Raw genomic sequence first — 27,234 nt, forward strand, 5'->3', positions numbered from 1 at the left:
ATAGTTCCTAGATAGATAGATAGATAGATAGATAGATAGATAGATAGATAGATAGATAGATAGATAGATAGATAGATAGATAGATAGATAGATAGATAGATAGATAGATAGATAGATAGATGTACCATCGGCATCCACTTAAATCACTGTTTGTCAGATAAAGAGGCATGTGCACACACTGCAGTAATCAGAAACATAAAGTGAAATTCATGGCAAGATAAAAGCTTACTACAAAAAACACAGGAGTTGAGCAGTGAAGGTGGTTCATCTTCATCTTCAACATGTTCTTCTATAAACATAAGATCTGTAAAATAACAACACAACAAGATGAGTTGACAAAATGACACACATCAGCAATAGCAACAGTGATGTCATGAAAAACAGCTGTGTCATAATCCCTGTCCAGGTAAACAGCACTTAGGAATGAGCTCTCTTATGAATGAACAAAACTGAGGGCTTGGATTTGTTTATTTAAAAAAAAAAAAAGCCATGAGCAATAGTATGACATGAATAGGCAGATGATCTATATTTGGTCAGTGGTTTGGTCAGCCACTGTAGTCACTTGTTATTTTTAGCCTAAATCATGTACAGTTGGGTCTGAAACTACATGCTGGACATGTGAGGTCACTCACAAAAAGACTGGAGAGTGAAAAGTGGGAGTATAAATGACATGTTATAACCATCAAAATATTTACCACTCTTTTAAGAAGTTGCATGTCAGTGTGGTGTACATTTTATTTAAACATTTTTAAACTGTACTGTTACATTTTGAATAACTGAATGGCTAAACATCTTTTTAAACAGTATAAATGCCACTTACACACAATTCTCTGCCTCTCTTTCACCAATCAAGTTACTTTCTTACATTTGTCTGCTTCAAACACCCGATGGTGGCCTCCAGTTCCTTTCAGATAAATGATCCTATCCAAATAACATGCATGTGACTATGTACTCTTTTCACACCCAGCTTTGACCCGGGATTTCTACCCATCCCTTGGCTCTCTCTTACAGACTATTCTCAGGGAAAAGCTATTCTCAAAATAACAATGGTAAATCGTTTTATCACTGGAGACCAATAACACATTACCTAGATGTATATAGAGAAAAGAAAATAATTGACTGAATGAATGAATGAATGAATGAATGAATGAATGCCCTATCCTTCTGAACTGCTTTTGCAAATTTCCCGACACATAGGACATACATTGTGCAACCAAAAAAGGAGAATGTTATACATCTAAAACATACATAAACTACATAATGGCAATAAATGTAATTTATGTAAATATTACAGAAACCAATCATGTTATTAAAGTATCAACAATAAATTTCTGAAACAAATGCAAAAGTAAACACACTCAAGATATCTAATTTATCACCTCACGTGTTCATTTACTCCAGCACCATCTGATTTCCCAAAATTGCACAAGTGCTCGCAAGTGCAGTTTTAAAGCACCAGTTACCGCATAACAATCTAGAACCCCATTTAGCCTATAAGTCACAGCAAAATACCACTTAACCCAGCACCAATAGAGAACCGAACTCAGTCCCAGCTCACAACCTAACTCAGCACAAGCACAGAACCTAACTCAGTCCTAGCGCAGACCCTAACTCAGCTCCAGCACAGACCCTAACTGAGCCCCAGCACAGACCCAAAATCAGCCCCAGTGCAGAACCTAATTCAGCCCCAGCACAGACCCAAACACAGCCCCAGCACAGACCCAAAATCAGCCCCAATGAAGAACCTAACTCAGCCCCAGCACAGACCCAAACTCAACCCCAATGCAGAACCTAACTCAGCCCCAGCACAGACCCTACTGTAACTCAGCCCCAGCACAGAACCTAACTCAGCCCTAGCACAGAACCTTACTCAGCCCCAGTGCAGAACATACCTCAGCCCCAGCACAGACCCTAACTCAGCCCCAATGCAGAACCTAACTCAGCCCCTGCACAGACCAAAACTCAGCCCCAGTGCAGAACCTAACTCAGCCCCTGCACAGACCAAAACTCAGCCCCAGCACAGACCCTAACTCAGCCCCAAACTCTAACTCCAAACCTAAATCTGCAACACTGCATTATCTAATGCAAAATTAATATCAGTACCAATGCAGAACCTAACTCTGCACGAACATAGAAGCTAACTCTGTTCAAACACAGAATCTAACAGCAATAATGAAGGACCTACTGTAAAAAGCACCAACATAGCACCTAACTCAGAACCATTGCAGAACCCTTATTCCAGAGCCATTCTGAATTCCCACTTAACTCATCATAACCCAGAACTACACTTTCCTAAGAACTATTAATAAATTCAACTTAATCCACAATCAATTTAAAATCCCATTTGTCCATAAACTGCTTTAGAGTCCCACTTAAATCAGCACCAATTGAGAATCCTAATCCCAGAGTCCCACTTACCCCAAACCATTGCTCATTTCACACCAAAACTAATCTTAAACCCCATCAGCATGTAGAAAGTTCAAGTCCCACATACCGCAGCACCAATCTGGAGATCCACTTGAAAGTCCTTTCACAGTGGTTATCTGCTTGCATAGGGTGTCAAAGCATATATAAGATGAGCTGTCATCACTTGTACTGCCATATGAACCACAGCTCCACCTACACCTGGAGGAAGCACCACCCCGCTGTGCTTATGTTCAAGTGACTGACACCAGGCCAGGGAGCAACATTGTGGTTAAGAGTTGTTTTTTAAAAGCTTCAACCCAGACACTTAGAGAGGTTGTCCAATTTCTAACAAAAAAAGTGAAAATAATTATGCTCATGCACAAGAACGAGCATGCATGTGTGTTTAGGCACATCTTAACTAAGATAAGCTTGAGATAATGCTTAAATCTTATCAGCCCTCTCTAAACTAAACTAATCCTGTATTATTACTATTTTTAGTAAAAATAAATATATTAATTTTTCAACCTCACCACCAAAGATTTAAGATCTGCAACAACTGAAAACTAAAGATATTGATGAACTACATAAAGAGAAATTCATTACATTACATTCATTCAGTACAATTGAAGCACACCTGAATTAGAGAAGCAAATAAGCTTCAAAATCATCTATCAACTGTAAAGTTGCAGTATGAACCTTCACTAACCTGTTAATAAGATCATATCTTCAATAGCTTAAACATCCAGACAGGAACCTCCAAAACTCTTCACTTTAGTCTTGGACCAGAAACCAGTGTCCTCCTCTTATGAAAACACTAATGGCTCCATTTACCATTCATACAAAAACGTTCCAATGCTTTAATTCAGGTTTAGACAACAATTGTCTGTTGAAAGCACACCAGGTTTAGTGTCCTAATCACAAAGAGACTTTCCAATCACTATAATTCAGGAACAAATCTTATGCGTTCCTCTGCAAAGAAAAGCATGCCAGGCTCATTGGAGAATCTGAACCAGCTCTCAGAGGACAACGCATAAGTCAAAACCAGCTAGACTCAACAATCTTGTTATGTTGCACCAATAAATGGACAAAAAACACAAGAAATGTTTGCTTTTGGCTACGGATGGCATATCTCCACTCTACAACAAATCACAGGGTCCTTCGTTATGCTTTATGCATACTGTAATTTAAGGGTTTCGGCCTTCTTTTTCTCTGTTTTAACCACGACTCCTGAGCATGGAGTACACGGCTCAACATGTAGAAGCAAAATGAGAATCAGTAATCATTCAGACATGCCTGTTGCTTTATGAACGGGTATAAATTAAGCCCTTTAATTAAAAAGCAAAAGTTTCAATGAACTTTAATTACAGTTCTTGAGGTTCTGGCTCTGTTTCCAATCTGTTTCCATTCAGTGGTTTTTGGAGAGCTTAAAACCGCATGAAATAAATAAAACAATAATAAACATAAAAAATCACCTAGAATTATCCATGTTGGCAGAAGTCAAGTTACAATTTGGATGGGACAGCAAGCCTGGCATGACCTTTGAATGCTTTTGGCATGGAATAAATTTACAATGGATCCTAAAAGCTGAAAACACCAACTACGCAGATAATAGCTCTTTAATATTGTATTCCAAAAAAATAAAATCATATAAAAAAGAAAAACCTGAATCTTTTGATCTAATTAAGACCATCAGCTTTATTAGTTGCATCTAAACTGAGAACAAGTAGCTCAATTCTAAATGCGGCATCCTTTATAATCCCGAGCTGAGTGCATGTCAGACTTTTTCCACTGTAATTATGCTGAAATTCAACACCTCCATCTGCATCAGCTGTAAAATGTCTCCACCAAAATAACACTGTGCCTTCATTGTCTGGCACGTTATATGCCGTGCTCATATTCTGCCCTCACCATTTCTTTCTGACCTTTCGTGACAGATCATGCCATGTATTTGAGATAAAAAATAAAAAAAAAGAATAAAAAAAAAGTAATTACTTTGTTTTTCCTCATTTCATGCTCTTGGAACAGCCAACCATGTGTTGCTTGGTCAGTCGTGCTCTTAATGGCATGCTTTTGAAATTTATATGAAATTAGCACATTCTCAAAGCACAAGTCAAAGATTTGAAAACAAAACTGAAAAATGCATTTACAGACTCATAAAGCTGTCCCATTACAAACTTCATATGAGTGGAAGCCAGTTAACAACCCAAGAAATGGAAAAATCATACAAAAAAGAGAGGGAAACTTTGGGGTTCTGTTTATAAGATGTCATCTGGTATGAGTCAGCAATTACACCAATTACTCAAACACTCCTGGTTGCAGCAAGTTTGGAAACAAGACCAAATGTAGAAAAAAAAATTGGGGTGTGATGATGATCATTTGTAAAAGGCTTTTTTCTCTTTGGGAGATAAAGATTGACACAATAACTGCCCCACAAGACAAGATAATCACTCAACTGTGGTTATGTCATGGGAAAACTGACCATTATCTTAGTTGCTATAGCCAAGGAACTAAATTTAGCATCATTATGTTACGTCTTGACCTCAAAGTATAGTGTAGTTTATTTACCTTTTGCATGCTATAAACCTTTAGTGGTAGAATAACATTCACTAAATACAGTGAAATAAAACATGTAACTGCTTACTGCAAAATGTTCAGTGGATGCATCACATTGGGATGGAAAAACAGGGTGGAAACTGACACAGGAAGGAAATGTGTCACTTTAACACGGTTATGCAGACATCACAAGCAGTATCATGTTCAAAAAGTATCAAGCAAAATGTCAGTATAATCGATATACTGAGACATCCATTCTCGCTCAAATAAATATTAGTGGTTCACAAAAATGAAATGATGATAATACTTTCATACTGATTTGTGAAACAGAAAAAAATTCCCAAACGGTTCAATTAGAGGCTTCCTTAGTTTGTTAAAAAAGTGATGCCATTTGGGAAAGTCCATGCTGAGCAGGTAAAGCACAACCATGTAATCACTGGAATGTTAAATGCACCCACATGTGAATCCCACATGTGAGTTAGCAAAGACGACTTACTGACATTTTTGGAGAAACCAGCCCATGCTGAAGGCACGGTACATTTAGTGGTGAATGCCTGAGTAAATTTTAGCCACTTTTTTTAGGATAGTAATTAGTGCTCCCTGTATTTTAGAACGGAATTGCCTCAATTTGTAAGTTTGGGATTTCAAATGCTTATGATGATGGCAAACAATTAAAATTCCCCCTGACTGACTTCTGTAATTACTTTGACTCTGCTGCAGCTGTGTCTGTGTTTCAACACATACGGGCCTATATTAATGGACGGATGTCCAGTGCATTGCATGTCACTCATGGACCACAAGCCACTACCGTGGCATTGGGGAACCTCAAGCCTAAATGTGGACATAGTCATCTATTATTTTTTCTAATAATACGCTAAATTAATGTTTTCCGGTCCTTGGGAATAATTTAAAACCACTAATGTGTAGTAGAAACCACAAGACTCGTGCCAACAAAGCGACCAGAGACCAATTATTTTCAATGAGAGTTGGTGACCAGCAACGTGACAATTTTGAGAATAGCTGAACTTTATGCAAATATTGAGTGATTCTTTGCAACGACTGCGCAACAGGAGTGAAGATAGTAGAGCACATGTGTTAATATATATTAATATACGCATATACGCATATATGCATATACTGTATACATAGGTGCATATATATATATATATATATATATATATATATATATATATATATATATATATATATATATATATACACACACACACATTGGTGAATTTTATACATAAATGTTTCGTTTTAGAGCAAGAAAACTGATTTATGGTCAAGTGGAATTCTAGCTACACCATACACTGATAAACCTTATTACTATGGCTTATCAGTAGTAGGAAAACCTATTGACTTCATAAAGATAAAATCGCAGCATGTGTGAATGTAGGTGTATTTGGTGTATTCTTAACACTTGCCTAAAAAATTATTTTCGTTATTTTGAGGTTTACTTCACTACAGTATATCCTGTGATGGAAACTCAAGTTCCATCTGTTGTTGTTGATTCTTATGTTGGTATGACAGTAACAGGTTTAGTATAATACATATTTATTTGACAAAAATGTGGAAATGTGCCCATGCCAACAAAAGCCTGAATGAACAGAATCAAAGGAAAACCATCAATGACTGGGATTTGTAGGTTTGTCATGGATAAACTGTCCATACTGTAGTGACTCTAATTTCTTACATAAAGGTATCATGCCTTCGTGCTGGGATATGCTTGTATTTTAAACTCCAAACCTTGCCCAGTGGCAGTAAGCTGAGACTTGTACCAAAGGAAATCCCACTTCAAAAGCCCTGGATTTTTGCATTCTCTAGCATAGGTCAGATCAGAGCATGGCGTAATTATAGTTAGGAGTAAAGCATTGAGCCAGTGTATGGTCTTATTCAAGTTTTATCCTGAGTCAATTTAACACCAGATGGATGGTAAGTGAACCTGCCCGTCTCCAAGCTGAATTGCTTTCCCAAAATCCATCAAAATGTACAGTTAATCTCAAATATGCCCTCGTCATTGCAGCAACATGAAAATGCTCAATAATTCTACATAAACGTCCTTAACTATTAGTTCACTAGATCAGTTTCTACCTAAAGGCACAAGACACGGCTTGGAGGCAGATGAGCAATTAAATTGAAGGGACAAAAAGATAAAAGGTTTGGAATGAGAGTTCTACAAAGCTAAATCTCTGAACTGAACATTGTCGACTACAAGAAAATGTACCAACACCATACAAAAGATAATATCCTAAGGACAGAATTGATATAACTTAAACTATAATTTGAAGTCATGTCTATACGTGTAATGGTTAAGGATGACATCAAATATAGCAATTATGTTGCTGTGTAGCAATGTGTAGCAATGATAACGTGTATAGGCATTGATGTACTGAATAAAATTTGTGGAAAGTTGGTTAACAGATTAAAAAGTGGCTGGAGGGTTGTTCTTCACTATTTGTGCCCGAGGCAGAACTGCCATGGTTCAACTGGCGTGCTTGTACCAGGAACTGTGACCCTGTGTCACTGGAGGGCGGACGACATAGTGTAGCTATTGACTGACAGTGAAATTACTCCATTTACCAAACGCCTTTTAAATGTAAACAATGAAAGCATAAAGAATAAATCAGCAAAGTGGTTAGAATTTAATTTCAGTTATATTTATTGTATCATAACTGGGATGTGTGACTGGGATAGACTCTGGATTCATTGTGACCCTGACAGGCATAAAGAAGGTTTCTGAAGGAATGATCCCCTTATGAAATATTGCATAATATTGCAAACACTAACTCATTTACATTTACTAGTTGACTAATTCTTTTATACTAAAAACTGGCATAACTTGCTTAGCAAAGACTAATAATTTTGCCAAAGTGTAATTTATGATATAATGACAAATCTCATAGTGTATTTAACTCCTCTGACCAGAGGCCAAGAAAATTAATTGCCACTTGTTTTTTTGTGTCAGCGTTTAGCATTGAATGTCTTTGTCATGTCACACTCCACAGTGGCTCATATGGAAGCAGACATTTGTATTTCTGTTTTAGCTAGACTTCTAGAGGCATATTCCTAGAAAGGTTAAAAAAAGAAAAAAGACAAAAAATTACACACACGTTTCTGTATTCAAAGTACTGTAAATGGTGATAAACTTATTTCTCTCCCTGAGATGCCCGAAGTACCTGTTTATAAGCCTCTAAAATTTTAAGGTGTTATCTTCAACCTTAAATTCTGTATAAGGTTATCAACAGAGGGAAAAAACATATATCTGGCACTGAAAGCCAGTGTTCTGTATAACTTAATTTTTTTGAATAATTGTTTACAGTGATTAAAAATTTCCGGTTAGTCAAATTAGCAGCGTAATGCATTGCCAGAGTACTGGTGAAAAGGTTTAAATGCCATGTTTTGCTCACCAAAGTCAGTCATTTATTGAGGAATAGTATTATAAAATGTAGCATCTTTGTAGGCTAAGATTACAGGGAAGCTAGGAAAGCTGTTTCTTTAAATTAGTTATAGAAAGATAATGTTCCAGTACCAAAATAGTACTGTAGGTACAACTGATATTATTTATATTTAGGGAGGTTCTTTGTAGCTTAGTAGCTATGCTTGTTTTGCAGCTTTGCTATGATAGTGTTGGATTATAAGCAGTTGTATGCGGTACTGCTCCTCATGACAGCACTAATAACTTACTGACAGCTCATGAAATATTAAAGGTGTGGAAGAATAAGTGTTTAAATACTTTATTTGGAAAGATGTTATCAATCGCGTGCACAGGAGCCTATTGTGCAAAAAAAAACCAACAACACTTTTTTGTGGTGTCAATGAAATTTACTATTTATGCAGTTTTGTGAAACATGTGGCTGGAGCAAGATTTTCTAAATAAAAAAAAGTTATGTTTTTCCTAAATTGTTCCTGTTTGCAAGTTACGGATTAGAGGACAGACATGAAAACAGGATTATGACACATAATCAGTACTTTACTGTGGTTTTTGTCAGTGGGAGAAAATAAAGGAAAACCGACCATTATCTTTGCTGCTCTAGGCAAGGACTCCAAATGAGTATCATCACCCAACACCATAACCACAAGAAGTATATCTGCTTATTTATAGCAGTCATTTACTGTAGAAAACAAACACCTTTCAAGTGTTTACTCAAGTGTAAATATCAACTTGGATAAAGGACAGCAGACCACACATCCATTACATCACTGGTTCCTAAGCTGGTATCCGAGAACCACAAGCTGGGAATCACTGCATTACATACCACAGAGCATTCCTTGCCTCACATTATTGCAATGATGTTTACACTGCCTTCCAAATTTGATGTGGTATGTACCTGTTTATGGTTCTGTAAATGTTTACTACAAAGATTCTTTAAAGTAGGCATCACGTCAGAATCTGAGTCGATACAAGGGATGTAAACCAGGCCAGAAGGGAATGGGGTCATGATTAAACTCCACACAGTCATCAACCATGCTGACGCTGATCACAGGAAGGATCAAGAGCAGAAATGAAAACTTGTCCAGACGCTGTCCGTCATTGTACTGTACATCATTCAACTGGAGTAACATTATTACATTTTTGTTGTTTATTATTTATAGGTTAGACATAGATTCTGCTCAGTAGTATTATTGTTTCTCTGAAAACTTACTGTAGGTCCGCTAGTTTTTCAGTAAACAGAGCAACGAAATTAGGATTTTTTATTTGTTCCATTTATTCTTTCATTGATTTCAAGTTATGTGAATTTATTTTTTATTTCTTCTTATTAACCTTTTCATATGATACTTTGCTATAGTCTTCACCAATAGCTAGTTAAGATTTTATGACTGAAGACGTTAGCTCAAGTCACTTCACGCTCCGCTAGATTTTCAGTTCCTATTCACCTATAGGCTTTGCAAAACATTCTAATCATTCAAACATTAACTACTGTAGTAATTACAGTAGTTAATGGTTGAATGTTTAGAATGTTATTGCTAATGCAAAATTTTAATTCTAAAATTAGAATTCACATGCTAATGTTACTGTAAACATTTTAATGAGTTTTTAATTAGAATTAAGTGTTATAGCTGCTCTTACGTATGGATACATTATTTTTATAATGACATCATAAGGAAGTGCTGTTAAATGTCTTCACTTGTATATATATATATATATATATATATATATATATTATTATTAACCTGCTGAGTTCTGTGAAGTCACACATGAAAGGTCATGTCTTCTAGCTTAATTAATTAATCATAGTTGCAAGTACTGGCTTTACAGTTTTGTAGCACTCCAGTGACATTTACTTGTGTTTTTAATTTGTTTATTGTTCATTTTTAAAAGTTCAAAGTGTTAGTAATAGTTTGTAAACAAGGACTTTCAGTCAATGGTATGCTTTGTAATTGATTCTCTACAACATTCAGAAACTGATCAATAAGCATCAGGTTTCTGTAAGAGAAATTGAAATACTGGTCAAAAGTCCATCTTAGTTATGGGTTATGAAATTAAGATTTTAATAAACTTAGCTTTTTATACTGTCATCTTAAACAGTAATATAGAACATAGTTGTGCTGGAAAAAAGAAAAGAAAATACACCAGGCATTTAAGAGATGACCTTGGAGGGTTAGGAGGCAACATAGAATGAAAAACATACAAATACCGTATATGTGAAGAACAATTAACATTTTGACCTGCAAATTTACTGTGTTCAGTCAGTACTAAGAATCAGTCAGTAATAAGAATCTCATTAGTTTTTTTATGCCAAAACATTTAGGCCCTTCTATCTCCTGTTCACAAGGACTTCAGAATGAAATGTAAGTTAAAGTTGCCAAATTCTGACTATAGAGAGAGTGCTGAAAAGTACAGTAGGAGAGGAGTAGGGGAAGATGCCATTATTAAAGATTTCATTGCTTGTTAATCGAAATGTACAGAATCAGAGTTTGCAATGGAGGAAATCATTGAGCAGGTAAAATGTAATCAATGAGATGAGCAAGCAGTCCATGCAGAAGGAGTACTCGATTTAGTGAAGAAAGCCAGGGTATATTTTTGGTCACATTTTTTTTGTCAGGATAGCAATTAGTGCTCCCTGTATTTTAGAATAAAACCATCTCAATTTGAAAGTTTAGGATTTCTGATGCTTCTTATGAGGCCAATTGTTTAAATACCTCTACACATGCATACGGTTCCCCTTCCATTTCTGTAAATTCCCTTTGCTATGGTGATAATTTTGTTAACTTGTGCATATACAATGCATTGTGTTGCATGTCACACAGGGACCACAAATCACTACTATGACATTGTGGAACCTTAAGCCTAAATGTGGCCATAATCATCACTTTAGAATTAGGTTTGTGGTTCAGCAGCTCCAGATTTCCTGATTTTGTAGCATATCCTCTGTGGTTGAAAAAAAAAACAACCAAAACAAACAGACATACCACAATGCATTAATTCTCCACTTAAAGTTAAACACATGTCTCATCTTCAAAATTGTGCTTCATTAGTCAAAATGATGAACATTCTAAATTGCCATGAAATACTCATCAATGGTTCAATCATTCATTCATTCAGTCATATTAGATGCTTACCTAGATCTTGGAAAAAGGAATTTTTCTAATCTTAAAATCCCAGTCCTAATCCTGAAGTGCATACTGTATGAACTGTACATTTTAATCATGCCTGCTTTAACATGCCAGACTCAACTCATCAGCTCACAAATAAGCCCTTAATGAAGTGAACATATACATGTTAGAGCAAAGAAACACAATATGGAAGGATTAGAGTAACACAAGTATCATATTGCACATTTTCTGCAAATATCAGTGCTGACTGTGTACTACATTTCTCTTGATTGCTACACAACTACTGGTTTATCCTACCTAAGTGTTATGATACTGTATTATTACAAGATTAAACAAGATTACAAGATTATTATTACAAGATTAAACAAAAGATAGCTTTCAGTAGCTTGCAATAATAATCCAATAATAATAAATAACAAGAATTTCAAAGTTGCGCTGAACTGAAGGCTGAAGGTTTTAAAGTATGAGCAGCGCAGCTTCATGATACTGTAGCAAACAATTTCAGCAAGCTTGGATGATGACCATCAGCAGAGGAAGGGCCTAAGAAATGATGTCCTGGGTCCTGCACTAGCATTGATACTGACATTATTTTAATACTGAAAATACTAAAAGGGGAAAACAGACAGAGAAAAACTAAAGCATGTAGCCATACCATGCTGTCACAGAATTTGACAAAAAAAAAAAGAATGTTGTTTTTATGTTGTACGACTTAAATAAAAATACAACTCGCTAATTATAAGATGTAGTGTTATGTTTATTAAGCAGATTGTATGTGATTAGATTAATTTATTTAAAATAAGTATTCCAGGACACTGCTGTCCTTATAAGGTCTGTAAATTTTTGCAAGGGGTCAGGGTCATGTTCATTCAATCATTCATCTCCTGTTTGTCTAGGTTACAGTGGGAACATTTGGCATGAGGCACGAATAAATCCATTCCAGATCACCAAAGAACATTGAAGAATCACTCATAGACATGAAACTAAGCTTTCTTTATGAATCGAAAGCAATCTGATCTCAGGATTGAACCCTAGACCCAGAAGCTACCATGTAATAATGCTACCTGCTGAGACTCCCTGCCTTCAGACCATGTTTCATAGCACATTAATACATTCGCCCAAGTCAAATTTGTTTTTAATTAAGATTCACATTCTGACATGCCATACATATGTGATGGATAGGAAGCCTCAAATGATACAGTGAAGTCTGCCACTCCTTGAGCAAGTGTCCATCATGCTAAAATGGTCCCTGGGGATCAATAGCAAACACTCTAATTAAGCAATTTCTAGTCCAGACCCAATGTACTTTGCCCAGTGGCAGTGGGTAAAGCCTTCTGCCAAGGAATACACCCACTTCAAAGACTCTGGGTTTATACATTCTGCTATGCAAGTCCAGGCATGAGCAGGGTGTAATTATGGTATAAGATGAAGCATTGAGCCAATGTATGCGCAAATATGTTTCACCAGATGACCCTGAGAGTAACCCTCTGAGCTGAAGTTCACACACACACACACACACACACACACACACACACACACACACACACACACACACACACACACACACACACACACACACACACACACACACACACACACAGCAACATGAACATGACCCATAACTCCCCAAATTTGACAAAATGTTAATGTCAGAATTTCACTGAATTTCTACTTTACTTATATATGTTGGAGGAAAACTACTGAAAGGAGCCAAGCATGAAAGAACCTAGTAAGCCAAAAGGAAAAGAACCAATCCCACAAAAAAAGCTAATATTCTAGACTCACACAGCTGTGACAGTTCTCTAGACAGGAATGTGGCAGACTGAGTTGGCATAACTTCCTCTCATTTAAAATCTTGTCTATTTTTGTAGTGTTTTATTAGCCTGTCTGGGTTTATTTTAAACAGTAGCAAATATAGTGGGAAAATGTCTATCAACTAATATTAATATAAAGATTATATATTAGTTATTAATAATGGAAAAGTAAACAAAATCTTTCATGTTTATTTAAAAAAAGGAATAAAGGTTTACAATAAAGGTTTTCCTTCCACAATAATGTTAAAACGTTTGCTTAGACCAAAAATGAAACTCATCAGTCAACAGAAGATCAGGGCTAATGTTTTCTTTGTGTTATTTGAATGTCACAAAATGAAGTCATTCGTCACAAATTTCATGGTAAAGCTGAGGATCACATGCCATCAGAAGTCAAGCGTGTGAGACGCTGTGAAAAAGGCGAGATATGATTTGTCTAATTAATTCATCTTTGAAAGGGTCTATTTATACGGACCCCCATGAGCATACTGGAAGAGGCAAGGCCAATGTTTTTTTTTTTGTTTGTTTGTTTTTTTTTGCTATATGGTGAATTATGTTTGAGATTAAAAGAGTTAGATGATAAATAAGAATTTCATCTTTAATTTCCTGATATTTACATCTAGATATGTTAAATTAGAAGGCGTCTTTTTTATTCTCATTACTTTAATTAAATAATTATTCTCATTATTTTCTCATAGTGGCATTTTCTTCACATATCCAAGCTATGGAGTTTGGGAACAGAATGCAGGGGCAGTTTTAATACAGCACCCCTGGAGCAGGAAGGCTTAAGTGCCATGGACCCAACAGTGACAGATTGTTAGTGTTGGTGCTTGAGCCTCATCCTTCTGATCAACAACCCAGAGCCTTAACCACTTGAGGCACTCTGACTCATTGGATATGGCCCTTTTGATGGCAGAACCAACAGGTAAATTCCCCAAAAGATAAAAAGAGTGTTCATTTTTGGCATCAGACTATCGACTCTTATCAAATATTTTAAGGCAGCTTATTTTGGACTGTAACACCGAGCAGAGTAGTACCAACAATGACAAAGACACAATGTATATTATGTATGAAGTGAGGCTAGGGCTGATTTCTTTCTAGCTCAGACAATAGAGTCATACATCCTATAGACTTATACAGTACAGTATATATACTGTATATACAGTATTAAGTTCGCCTTTAAGTGTGTGTTCAATTTGCACCACATCGTTCTTCTTTATTATACCATTAGGTAAACCACATGATATAACACACTGTTCAACCCTAACTGTTTCATCAAAATCTATACAATTTAACTCACTTCGAAGACTTTTATTGTACGCTATGTTCAGAACGGGAGAGTCTTTATTTGGAGCACAAACACTAACAAACTTAATATTATGTGGGTGTGGTAGCAATAACCATATGCAAACAATGTGTGTGCTACATATTGTGATTACTGATACATGCCTAGTGCATTGACGCAGGCGTATTTGAAGCTGAACTCCTTTTGGGGTCAAACTGTGGGTGTGTGTGAACCTGCCCAGTGGGCAGGATCACTGAGGCATTGTCACAACTGTATTTAAATGTGAGATCTGCACTCCCACAGTATTTAAACTACTTGCTTTCTATTGGGAAGAATTAAAAGCCTGTGAGTTATTTGTTAAAACAGAACATAATGATGCAGGATTAGGGTAACTGACGTCTTTCATAGTGTAAGCAAAACATGTTTGGGTTTTTTTTTGCATTACAAGGGATATTGTGGGTGTTGCTGAAAGATTAAGGTAAGCAGGTATGTATTTGATAAACTGTCGTTATTTAAATGCATTTTGACGTCACCTGGTTTTTAAACCGGTTAGGTCTCTGCAGGGAGAAGATCAGAGGTATAAATTCCAGGTTGGAACCATGCCACCAGGCTCAGTGTACCGAGGGAGCAGACACCTGGCAACCTTTGCAGATAGATGTACAATAGTGTGGTTGCTGTTTTATAACAAACAGAGCAGGCTTAAGTACTTCTTAATCTTATAATTGGCAGGTTATAGAGAGAAATGAAGCACAGATGTATGTATACAGGCAGTTATGTTAGAGCAGAGCATCAGATAGTCAACAGCCCGGCATTATTCCTAAGAGCAAGCACTAAAGCATCCTTAGCACACAATTCACCACATAACAGCTTATAGGAGAGTTCCATGCATTACAGTAGATAAGAATCATAACACACAAAATAATAATATTAATAATAATAATAAAAAAAAAATCCAGCCATCTCAATACTGTTCAACACTCAAATGTTCAAATGTGTTAGAAAAGATTTTGTGTCAGATTTCATAAACCCCTCTGGTCAATGTATAGGCTAACAGATGTGACACATGATCTTCAGTCCCCGCGTGTACTTAAAATCCCAACAGCTGCAGTATAAAGAAACAGCTGCAGTATAAAGAAACAGCTCCAGTATAAAGAAAGCACTGGGGATGGATATTGTTATCAAGCCAGAAGAAGTTAAACTTACCTGATTAAGGTTGTATTTTTACTATAGGATAGTGTTGCGCTATGATCATAGATCTGTGAGTTATTAACCAGAGCAAAGAAGATAGAGGGAAAGAATAGAAAGAATAGAAATATACATATATGAAGAAGAAAAAAAAAGCCGGTAGGAAGCAGCTCTCCTGACTCGTGATGTCGAACGGAGCTGTAGTGAAACTCCGCGGTGGCGCGCGTCCAGAACGCAACGTCACAGGATGAAACTGGAGCGCGCACCGCCTCTCTCTCTCTCTCTCTCTCTCTCTCTCTCTCTCTCTCTCTCTCTCTCTCTCTCTCTCTCTCTCTCTCTCGTACTGTACACTGTGTAGTTACACTGTTCTGAGGTCAGAGCTGAAGGAAGTCAGACAAAATGTTCCCAGAACTCACTATCTGATGTTAATCTGAATGATCATGCCCCATAACTGTGCACTGTTTGCTCTGACATCTTTCCGTCACAAATATTCAATTCAATTCAAGTTTATTTGTATAGCGCTTTTTACAATAGATATTGTCTCAAAGCAGCTTTACAGAACATAAACATAGAGCAGAAGGTAAACATAAGGAATAATAAAAGAAATAACGAATAATAAAAGAAAAAGAATTAACAGAATAAAAAATGCAAGATTATTATTAGATATATATAGTTCACATTGTGTATGTATTTATCCCCCTATACGCAAGTCTGAGCTGACTCAGGCAGCAGTGGCAAGGAAAAACTCCCTTAAATTGGTAAAGGAAGAAACCTTGAGAGGAACCGGACTCAAGGGGGACCCATCCTCATATGGGTGACACTGGGGGTGTGATTGTAATATACAGTCAAACAAATGTTGTATTGGTGTAAGGATCATGGACTTCAGATCTCCTTAGTATCACAGGGTCTAACTAGAGATGTCTCAGGATTCTTAGAGTCGGCCTCGGCTCAGTGGACGTCCAAAGGCTTCGTCCCACAGAGGACGTTGGGAGCTGGTACAATGTCTGGATGCCTCGGGATGGGTACAAAGAGAGAAGCAGTGGAGAGGGATTAACATATCTGCTGTTCATAAAAATGTGCAGGTCTGATGTACTGGTGCATGATGATATAGGATGCATTATGTGTACGCCTGACTAAAGAGATGAGTTTTTAATCTACGTTTAAACTGGGAAAGTGTGTCTGAGCCCCGAACACTAGCACAAATACTAGAACAATAGTTGAGCCTGGTCTGGTTCGGCCATGACCCTGGTGCCGGTTCACTGGTTGTCCCTCGAACCACTTTTGTTAGACCCTAATGACTGATGTCTGAATGTTTTGGAGATGCTCTGACCCAGTTGATTAGCCACCAAAGAGTCGCTCAGACTCTTACACTTGCCCATTTTTCCTGCTTCAAACACAACTTCAGGAACTGACTTCTCTATTAGATTCCATCAGGTGCCACTGTAACATGCTAATAAATGTTATCCACATTAGTTGGCAGTGAATTCAATGGTATCTTTGTGCATGTGTGTGTGTGTATATATATATATATATATATATATATATATATATATATATATATATATATATATATATATATATATATACAGTGGAGATTTTGCTTGCTTAGTTGGCCACCTAATACCGTTATTTATGCATTTGGCTACCCTGATATATACTTAATAATAATAGATAATATACTTTTTGACCAAATAGATTTGGTAAATCAACATAGCTATAGTATAATATGGTATAAAGAAAATGGCAACTCAAGAAATTGAGTCTGATTCATTTTTTTTTTTACTCAGACATGTTCAGTAAATATACTTGCTTTGAGTGACATTGTTAAAATACATAACCCTCTTGTTGAATATGAGAATTTGTAAAATGGCATGGATTCGGCATTCGACTGGAACTGCTGTACATGATCTTTCAGCATTCGTATTCTAGCTACAAGTTGTTTTAATTTTTATAGATTACTGTAAATCACATTGTGCCTCTATTTTCAGTGATTTACTTATTAGCTACATTATCCTTGTAGTGATCTTGTAGCTGTAATCATTTGCTAAATTGACACAGCAGAAGAATCTCTCAGAATACACTCACAGCTGAAGGCTGGTTGGGTCTAAATTGTAGTATTGAAGAAATCCCCACAATTTTAATTCTAGTAAGATTTATAATATCTTACAAAGCAACATATTTATACACCATACAGACATGATGCTGTGTAACCATTCAGATCATCAGGCTGTATTGTGTTGTGTGACAAACTGACGACACACATCTGCTGAGTCAGCAGCTTTCCAAAACATCACAACTGTATTCCTTCCTCTCCTGACTCATCCGTCCTGTTTTTCTTCATCCCTTTCTTTTTTCTTCCTTACACATTCTACTTACAGTGTGGAAAATGCTATTTCCAACCTTAAAAAATGCCTGATTTCCTTCTCTTTTGGACTGTTGAGAGGAATAATAATAAATTAATGAATAAGTAAAACAAATGATTTAATAATTAATTTACACTATATTTTCCTTATTGTTATATTTATAGAAAATGTATAATTATATTTAGACATCAAACTGTCCTGTAATGTGATTGGAATAGGAAAGTGAAGAATGTAATTAGTGATAGATTTAGCAACATGGCATCAAATTCAATCTCATGTTGTGGCAGTTCACATACATGTATAATCATCATCTATCTTTTGATTATGCCATTCTTTTGTGATTTGGGTCTATTCATTAGGTCATTGACATACTGAAAGGTAAAATTCTTGTGTAAATATAAAAGGTTGTGAATACTTATGCAACCAGGTTATTGTCATTTTTTTAAACACACATTAAGGGTATATATGCGTCAATTGCACATGCAGTATATAGTAAAATACCGATACAAAAATTCTTATTTACAGTTAATATTGTCTTATCAATTGTGTTTTATTAAAAGTTAATTAAGTCATGAATTCTTAAATCTTATTTAAATTAAATTAAGATGTGATGTCATGCTACAGGATGCAAGTTTATGTGAGGTGTTGCTAATGCTGATAAAAAAAAATAGTGAAGTACATAAAATTGCTAGTGCCTGTTTAAAAAACAGTTTATGCTTACTTCCAATAAATCAACACATTCCATATTTCAGTATGCAAACATGGCTGGAAAAATCCCGTAGTGTTCATTGTACTATCATTCTGACTGCACATACTGACTCTCCATTCTGTCACATTAGAAAACCTCCCTTACTCACTCACTCAGTCACATAAGACAAGACTCACAATGAGACTATTGTGATTGTGCACAACCGGATCCCTGTGTGAGGATGAACTAGTCTCATGCTTACCATTCAGTGTTTGAATGTTTGAATCACTCTAAAGCAGTGACTAATCTGTCTGCTTCATAAAGCTTGTGCAGTTCTACTGTAAAGTGGTAGACTGGGTGTTATAATAATAATAAATAATTAAAATGAAATATTTTTGTTAATTGTTTAATATCATTATTAACATGTTCTTGTTATTCCTAATAAAATGTATTTTTAATAATAATAATAATAATAATAATAATAAAACTATTATTGTTAATTGTTTAATATCATTATTAAAATGTTCTTGTTATTCCTAATACAATAATAATTTGTAATAATAATAATAATAATAATAATAATAATAATAACGTATTATTGTTAATTGCTTGATATTATTACAATTTTATTGTAATTCTTAATAAAATATGTAATATAAAACTGTAATACTACTACTACTACTACTAAATAATAATAAAATATTGTTTTTTGTAATTGTTTGATATCATTATTAACATTTATTCATATTCTTAAAAATAACCTCAAACTTAATAATAATAATAATAATAATAATAATAACAAAGTATTATTGTTATTTTCTTGATATTAAGATTTGATTGTTATTCTTAAAATATATAATATAAAACTTTGTAATAATAATAATAATAATAATAATAATAATAATAATAATAATAATAATCAGGTACATTAATGTCTCCTGTAGAATGAAAAGCATTTATAGTGAGGTATATGTGTATATACACCCTGAGCTAACTCTTTAGAGTACATTCAGAGCTTTTATCACAAAAGCTAAAAATGTAATGTTTTCTTGAAATCTATAGTGTCTCTAGAAGACAGATTTCTGAAATGATTCATGCACAACTGGATGATCTGGGAACCAGTGATCGTTTTTAATTTCATAGAAACCCACAAGAAGCATAAAGAGGAATGGGACAGAGAAATGAGGCTCTTCTTCTAAATGACAACACAGTTATTTAAATATGGCAGTACAGAGGACATGCTGAAGGAAAAAACAAAACAAAACCAAACCAAGAAAACTTAAACAAGTATATAAAAATATGCCATCAGATTTATATCAACAGTATAGACAGAGAGAGCACTATGTACAGAAAAATGGTAATATATATCCAAATTTACAATGAACACAATGACTTCCTTCACACAAAAATATGGCTGGAAGGCTACTTACAAACACACTGGAGTTACAGATTTGATAGTTGTTTTGCTCGTACGTATATGTGCTATCGTATGAAAATATGCTTCTCTAGACATGTTCACTGTGTGAAATAAAGCACGATTCTTCGAAATGCCACAAAATCATCAGCCCTCAGTGTCTGATTTTCTAGATGTGGAGATACAGCACACCAAAACACACATTTTTAACATTAACATCTAGAAAGAGCTCTCTCTCTCTCTCTCTCACACACACACACACACACACACACACACACACACACACACACACACACACACACACACACACACACACACACACACACACACACACACACACACACACACACACACACACACACACACACACACACACCCTCAGCATATTATTCAGTTCTTCAATAACTGCAGTAAATCTAAAAATGAGTGTAGCTGCAGGTGAGATGGAACTGGGGAATTTATAGTGTAAGTGTAAATGGCTCAGACAATCACTGATAACAGATTGCTTAAAGTTAGCTAGGTAACTTGGTCAGAGTTAATTATACAATACAATTTATTCGTTCATCCTAATTAAGCACTTTATCCTGGTAAGGGTCAGGGTAACTTTCATTGGCCATGAGATGTGAACATACCCTGGAAACTTTCTGCTGGCATACTGGCTTGTTTCTATGAACTGGGAGAAATCTGTAGAAGTAGAACGACATTTGGCAAATGTGCAAAACTCCATAAAGAGAGTAAGCAGAGCTGAAGAACTGAGGAGTCTGATGCTCTGGCCCACTGCACACCATACCTCCTTACAAAATATGGTAGCTTACCTGATGCTAGCTGGCTGGCTAGCTACCGGCTACTGCTGACACAACATTGGCTAGGTTTTCAGATAGCTTTAGAGGTCACATTAAGGCTAGCTAAGCTAGGCAGTGATGGATCAAATCCAACACCATGGTCTTTTATTTGTATCGTTAAAAAATGCTCAGGTTCCAGCAGCTAATACCTTTGTTGGTTAAAGCAGTTGTAAGTAATTATCATTATGTACATTCTATGAGATAAATCAAGATATCAAGAAAAGAAAGACTAGCAGTGATGTTATGTTATTGTGTTTCTGATTGGAGGATCAAATTTGCAAAATCAGGACATGCAAAAGCACCAACCGGATGAAAACTTTCACAACAGATCACAAGGGTTCTACTATGAATGAAAACCTCAACACACACACACACACACACACACACACACACACACACACACACACACACACACACACACACACACACACACACACACACACACACACACACACACACACACACACACACACACACACACACACACACACACACACACCCCAAGCATGGATAATGTGCGCAAGCCCGCATGACTGAAACACACACACACATTCTCACAGAGCTAGTGTTTGCTAAATAAACAGCCAACTGGCACTCTGTTCAAGCCGAGACAATGAGTGACCTATGTCTGTGTGATACAGTACATGCTCTCAATTCTGTTGCTTGCAGTAACATCAGTAAGTAAAGTAGATTTTTCCCCACACTTGACCACTGAATCAAGCTAAATTACATAAATGTGTACATACACAGCCATATACACAGATCATCACTTTGAGTCAAACCCTTTTGTCACATACAGCTGCAGAAATATATTACTATCACGTTTATGCTGCTTCTGTTATATCCCGTGGGAAAAGAGGGAGTAGATGGAAGAGTTTGTTCACTCTTTCCCATCATCTACTGATGAAAGCAAATGGAAACCAAAACTGTGAGATTAAAATGCAGAACAATAAAATACAGATGATGCTTAAAAGGATGTGTTTTGTATTATACATTTTATATTATGTTTATATCACATCCTTTTAAAAAAGAAGTGATGTTTAATGCTTCAGATCAACGTTTACACACGTTATATTGATTGACACAAACAGATGTTGATTTCTGGGGAAAAATATGATTTACAAAGAAAAAGTGTGTGTGTCGGTCTGGGAAAACTTATATTGCTGTGCCTGAATTCTGAAAAACTAACTACATAACAACAAAAAATAAAAATCAAAGTTTGACAGCTCTACTCTAAATCAAAGATTGTGTGTGTGTGTTTGTGGTCTTAGAAAATATCATATTGTGTGCTTCTGTTAAAGTGGTAAAAAAACTAAACAAACAAGAATGAAAATGTGTTTTTGACAGTATATGTCTAATCATCTCTTCATTTGGTTCTAATCTCTTTCTTTACTTTAAAGGCAGCCTGACAAATTCAAGAACTTTCCAGAAATTTCTATACGTTATCCTAAAGTGACTCATGGGATGCACTAAACACTCATGTTACTCTGCCAAAATATTGGACTAAATGTCTAATTACCAATATCAGCTTTTGGTATATTATCTTAACTGTAAACCTTTTCTGAAACATGTTCAACACTTACAGGCTATAACACACTACCCTGTGTCTCGGAAATAAGAGGCAGATATTCGAAAACAGATCAGCAATCAATATAATTCAGTACTGTTTATAAGTCTGTGCAGATAAAGCAGATAAAATGTTTAAGAAATAAAACACGATGACATGGTGGAGTTCGCTGTTACAGCAAAACAATGTCTCCTGGCCTGAAACAAAACCAACTGTTTTCTTGTAACACATCCTGGAGTGTGTTCTTCCTTTTCCACCACAGCAAAATGCCAATCATTACACACCCTTATGCTTTCTCACTATTTTTTATTCTATTACTTAGGTTTTAACAACTATAACTAATCGTTCCCTCGCCAGCTCTCTCTTGATGTCAATCAAACAAAAATTAAAAAAAAAAAAAAAAAAAAAAAAAAAAAAATCCACCTATTCTAATGAGAATTGAATCTAATTTCCTTGTTTTGTTTTTAGATATTACAGATAAGGTCTCAAATGTCCTGTGTAGCTGTCTCGACCACAGGAACACCTACTGACTTTAAACCCCCCAAAATGCTCAAACCGTGTCTAATGATTGACATCAATTTTTGTTCATTTACACCAGAACGTTGTCTGATTGCTCTGTAGAGCAAGCTCTAGCTCAGGGGTGTCTGATCTTATCCACAAAGCTCCAGTGTGGGTGCAGGTTTTCATCTCAGTTAAGCAGCAGTCACATTCCTGATTCCACCTGTTGATCTTAGCATTCAGTAGACTTTAGTGTGGCTTCTGCTTGGTTGGAGTAAAACCCTGCACCCATTCCAGCCCTTTCCGGTCCATGATCAGACACCGCTGCTCTAACTACAGAGTGCAAAGTTCCAGCCTTCTCCTCATCTATCAGAGCAGCTAATGCATCAGAGAAGTATTTATAGTGCATACATTTTCACTGAATTTGCCAGCCAGGTTTGTTCTGCACACATGTTCTGATGTTATTGTTTCCTTTATTTTTTACTGTTTTCTGCTATAACATGACTGCACTATTTCCTGCTGGGACTCCCTGTGTGAACGCTTACTAAGCCGAAAATGCAAATCACGCAAAAGAAACAAATACACTTGATCCTTCTTCACTTTAACTAGCAAAGACATTGCTGGTGTTAAATAATGTATAATGTAAACAATAGTTTTTAAACTCAGCTCAAAAACATATTTTTTTTAAAATCTTTTTTTTTTTTTTAAACAGTGGTGTGATTCGATTGCATGTAGGTGCCTTCAGATCACTGGACATTTTTTAGTGTTTAGTTCTTCCATTATCATTTTTCTGTCTCTTCAATAATACGGTTCTATCATCTTGACAACTCAAACATAATGTTTATATAAAATGTGCTTGATGAGCCTAATTACTGTTGCTGATGTGTGTGTGGGTCAGACAGAAGCAGAAAGTAGCATGAATGAGTCATACAGCATCACCTTTTTAGGTAACAGAAGAGAAGTCTTTATAAATTAAGTGCTGTAAAAAAAAAAACAACAACAAAAGAAAAAACAAAACAAAACAAAAAAACCCCACCAACATCAACAACAACAAAAAAACAAAACATAAATACTGTACAAAATTTAACCACATCAGCCATACTTGCTGCTCCTTTATATGACCTATTGGACTCCGTATTTAAAAGAGGAAAAAATAAAACACAAAAAAACAACTGGACAACAGAAAGAATAGTGTGAAAATGTGTAAAGAAGTGGGCTGTGGTTGTGGCAATATGTCAACAATTATTAGAATGCTCTTACAGGTAAGCCTGTTTCCACCAACGCAGTGCTAGATCCCAATCTTGAACTGTTCTGCACATTTCTACGACAAAAGAGCTGGTAGAAACAAACAAAAATACTGGATTCAAAAAGCAGGAGCCTGGGGGTGAAGCTGTTTTATCACCATGGCAACAACTTGAGCTACCCAAACTATTTACATGATCACCAGAGATGATGGTGATGGTGCACACTCTGGGGAAAAAAGCAGGTTCCTCAAGAGTTCTTAGTATGGATAAAGTGGGTTTTTTTGGTTCCTACTATTTATCGATGGGTTCTTAAAAATCTTTTAAGATTTTACGCAGAAAACCAGCCATTTTTGAGTTTACTATTCCTGGTAAAAATAAAAATAGCAAAAATAGATAACCATTTAACTAATCTAAATGCTCAATTGAAAACACCAAAAACACCTTGCTCTGTTTGGTTTCTCTTCGGAAGGTTCTACAATCCTACAACAGAACTTTTCTTTTGGAAAAGTGTCCAAATTACAAGGCTTTTAGAAACGTAGAACCAAGTAAAGAAACTTTAAGAAATCCTTTTTTCTAAGAGACTATTAATATCTTTATGCAACTCAAACTCATGTACAGTATGTTTCGTTTTTGCATGTAACTGCTGTCTATACTGGCTAAAGGATTTGGTCTTTTTTTAAACTTATGCTGAAGTTTTCTCGTGAAACTAAATGAAGGAAATTCAGGCCATTTTTTAAAATCCCTGAACCGACTGCACTGCGGAGGTGGAAAAATATGTGGCTTTAGTTGATGTGTATGTGCGAGTGTGTGTATATATATAATATAGTCTTAAGTAGATACCCTAGCATTATATTGCACATTGGTTAGGTACAGACAAACTCTCGTATTGCCCTCGCTTGTAAAGCTCGAGACAAAACCTTGCTGTTCACGAACGCGATCACAGTGTGACGGAGCAGTAGTTGATCACGCTGTGTGTAAACGAATCCATCATCTATCGTTCTCTAAACAGAGGCAGGACAAGAAACACTGAGATATCCAGTCATCTTTAGAATCCAAACAATCCTCCCAGTACACTCAAGTCTGTTTCGTTCATCTCACCGTCTTTAGATCCGTAAGCTCTATTCTTCCTTCAGTTATACTCTCTAATTATGAGAATATAATTTTTCCCACGTTGCGGTTGCTTCTGACATCATGCTCTTTTTCTCCTTCATTCTCCGTCCAGTGCTTTTTCCTTTTCGTGGACTAATCCTCCATATCAGCTCTTCTCTGTAGACTGGTGTCACGCTAAACGTATACATTCCACTACGTAAAACACAGGCAGCGCGAGATTCTTACACCGTGTGAGACACAGAGTACAACTTGACGACTGATTACACAACAAAACATAGAAAATGTTAGAAATGACCCTTTCAGTTTCTGTCATGCTCATGCAGAGAGGTAGCAGGGTTCAGAGGCTTGAGCAGCACGCTGCCAAAAAGGAGGGCGGAGCCTGATTTCATGCCACAGGGGCCTGATATGTAGTGCTGCTCACACGCGCCACAGCAGCAGGTGGTTGGTGCTGTCATCTCGTCCGACTGTCTCGCTGCTGCTGTTCAGCCTGAAGTCCTCGTAGCCGTCTCCACCGCTGATCACCAGCAGAGTGGATTTACCTGTGAGGAGGGTGGAGGATCGGCGCTGCTGCACTGCTGCTTCACTGCTCAGCTCTGGGATGCACACAACACAGACACAGAGTTATAAAAAGGACAAACAACCATTAAATAATCAGGTCCATAATTTGAAATTGAATTCACAAATTGAATCATTTTGTACTTTATAGTCATTTGTGTATTTATTCCACATTTTTGTATAATTAAAACCATATATTTTTTATCATCATCATCATTATAATTAATGCATTTAAAAGCAATACACAAAATAAAAAATAAACAGTGTTATAGTTATAATGGCAGTGTTATAGATGAAAATAGTGGGGTTACAGATTAAAATTGCACTGCTACTTTAAATTAAGTGTTGCAGCTAAAAATGAAGTTTCAAATAGAAACGTGGTTTTACAGATTAAAATAATAATGTTGTAGTTTAACATGTTAGTGTTTTGTATGAAATATTGGTATTCTGGTTAAAATGGCGCCCTGCGATGGGTTGGCACTCCGTCCAGGGTGTATCCTCCCTTAATGCCCGATGACACCTGAGATAGGCACAGGCTCCCCGTGACCCGAGTAGTTCGGATAAGTGATAGAAAATGAATGAATGAATGAATGAATGAATGAATTGTTAAAATGGCAGTGTTACAGATTGAAATTCTAGTACAGACATTTAAAATAATGGTGTTATAGTTTGTAATAGCAGTGTTTAAGTTTAAAATAGTGATGTTATAATTTAAAATATCTGCATTACAGTTTGAAATGATGATGTTCGAGTAAAAAAATAACAGTGTTAAAATTTATACATCCATGTTAAAACGAAATCAGCATTACACACCTGACTCTGCCTGGGAGGGAAAGTGGACGTCAAAGCCCTCAGGCAACTCAACAGAGGTGAGGAATCGAACGTGGCCGGTGTGTCCATGGGCAGACCCGGTGGGTACGAGCGGAGTCCGCAAAGGTCCTGTGGACACATTAGAGGTCACTGGTGGGACTGGCAGAGTGAGCACTACCCCGGCACTTGTCCCAATCCACAGCACATCTCTACATGCCAGGAGAGCTGTGATCCTCAGACATGCAGCCTTGTGCTGGCGAATAATAGCATCCGAGCCTGAGAGAGAGAGAGAGAGAGAGTACAGTCATAAATTAAATAGTCATTAAATAAGCATATTTTTAAAAACAA

At 36.2% G+C, this 27,234-nt stretch overlaps 2 protein-coding genes across 4 annotated transcripts in view; both read right to left on the reverse strand.

The window, feature by feature from the left end:
• The window catches only part of relt (RELT TNF receptor), a 28,788-nt gene extending 12,787 nt beyond the window's left edge, over positions 1-16,001 (reverse strand). Inside the window, exons 1-2 of one of the 2 annotated variants that reach the window (XM_047822771.1) lie at positions 15,144-15,464; positions 230-304 (exon numbers count right to left, since the gene is read on the reverse strand). In XM_047822771.1, coding sequence (XP_047678727.1) covers positions 230-283 — 54 coding nt within the window. In that variant the 5' untranslated portion in view covers positions 284-304; positions 15,144-15,464. Of the gene's footprint in view, positions 1-229; positions 305-15,143; positions 15,465-15,813 lie in introns of those variants that run through there. The other variant, XM_027147125.2, reaches the window with a different exon arrangement.
• Positions 16,002-19,953: 3,952 nt separating this feature from the next.
• LOC113643206 (rho guanine nucleotide exchange factor 17) overlaps positions 19,954-27,234 on the reverse strand; it is a 97,996-nt gene continuing 90,715 nt past the window's right edge. For both annotated transcript variants that reach the window (XM_027147439.2, XM_027147354.2), the window contains 2 exons: positions 26,890-27,162; positions 19,954-26,114 (listed from right to left, as the gene is read on the reverse strand). In XM_027147439.2, the coding sequence (XP_027003240.2) occupies positions 25,939-26,114; positions 26,890-27,162 (449 nt within the window). In that variant the 3' untranslated portion in view covers positions 19,954-25,938. The remainder of the gene's footprint in view (positions 26,115-26,889; positions 27,163-27,234) is intronic.

Source organism: Tachysurus fulvidraco, chromosome 13, assembly GCF_022655615.1.
Source record: "Tachysurus fulvidraco isolate hzauxx_2018 chromosome 13, HZAU_PFXX_2.0, whole genome shotgun sequence".
NCBI lineage: Eukaryota > Metazoa > Chordata > Actinopteri > Siluriformes > Bagridae > Tachysurus > Tachysurus fulvidraco.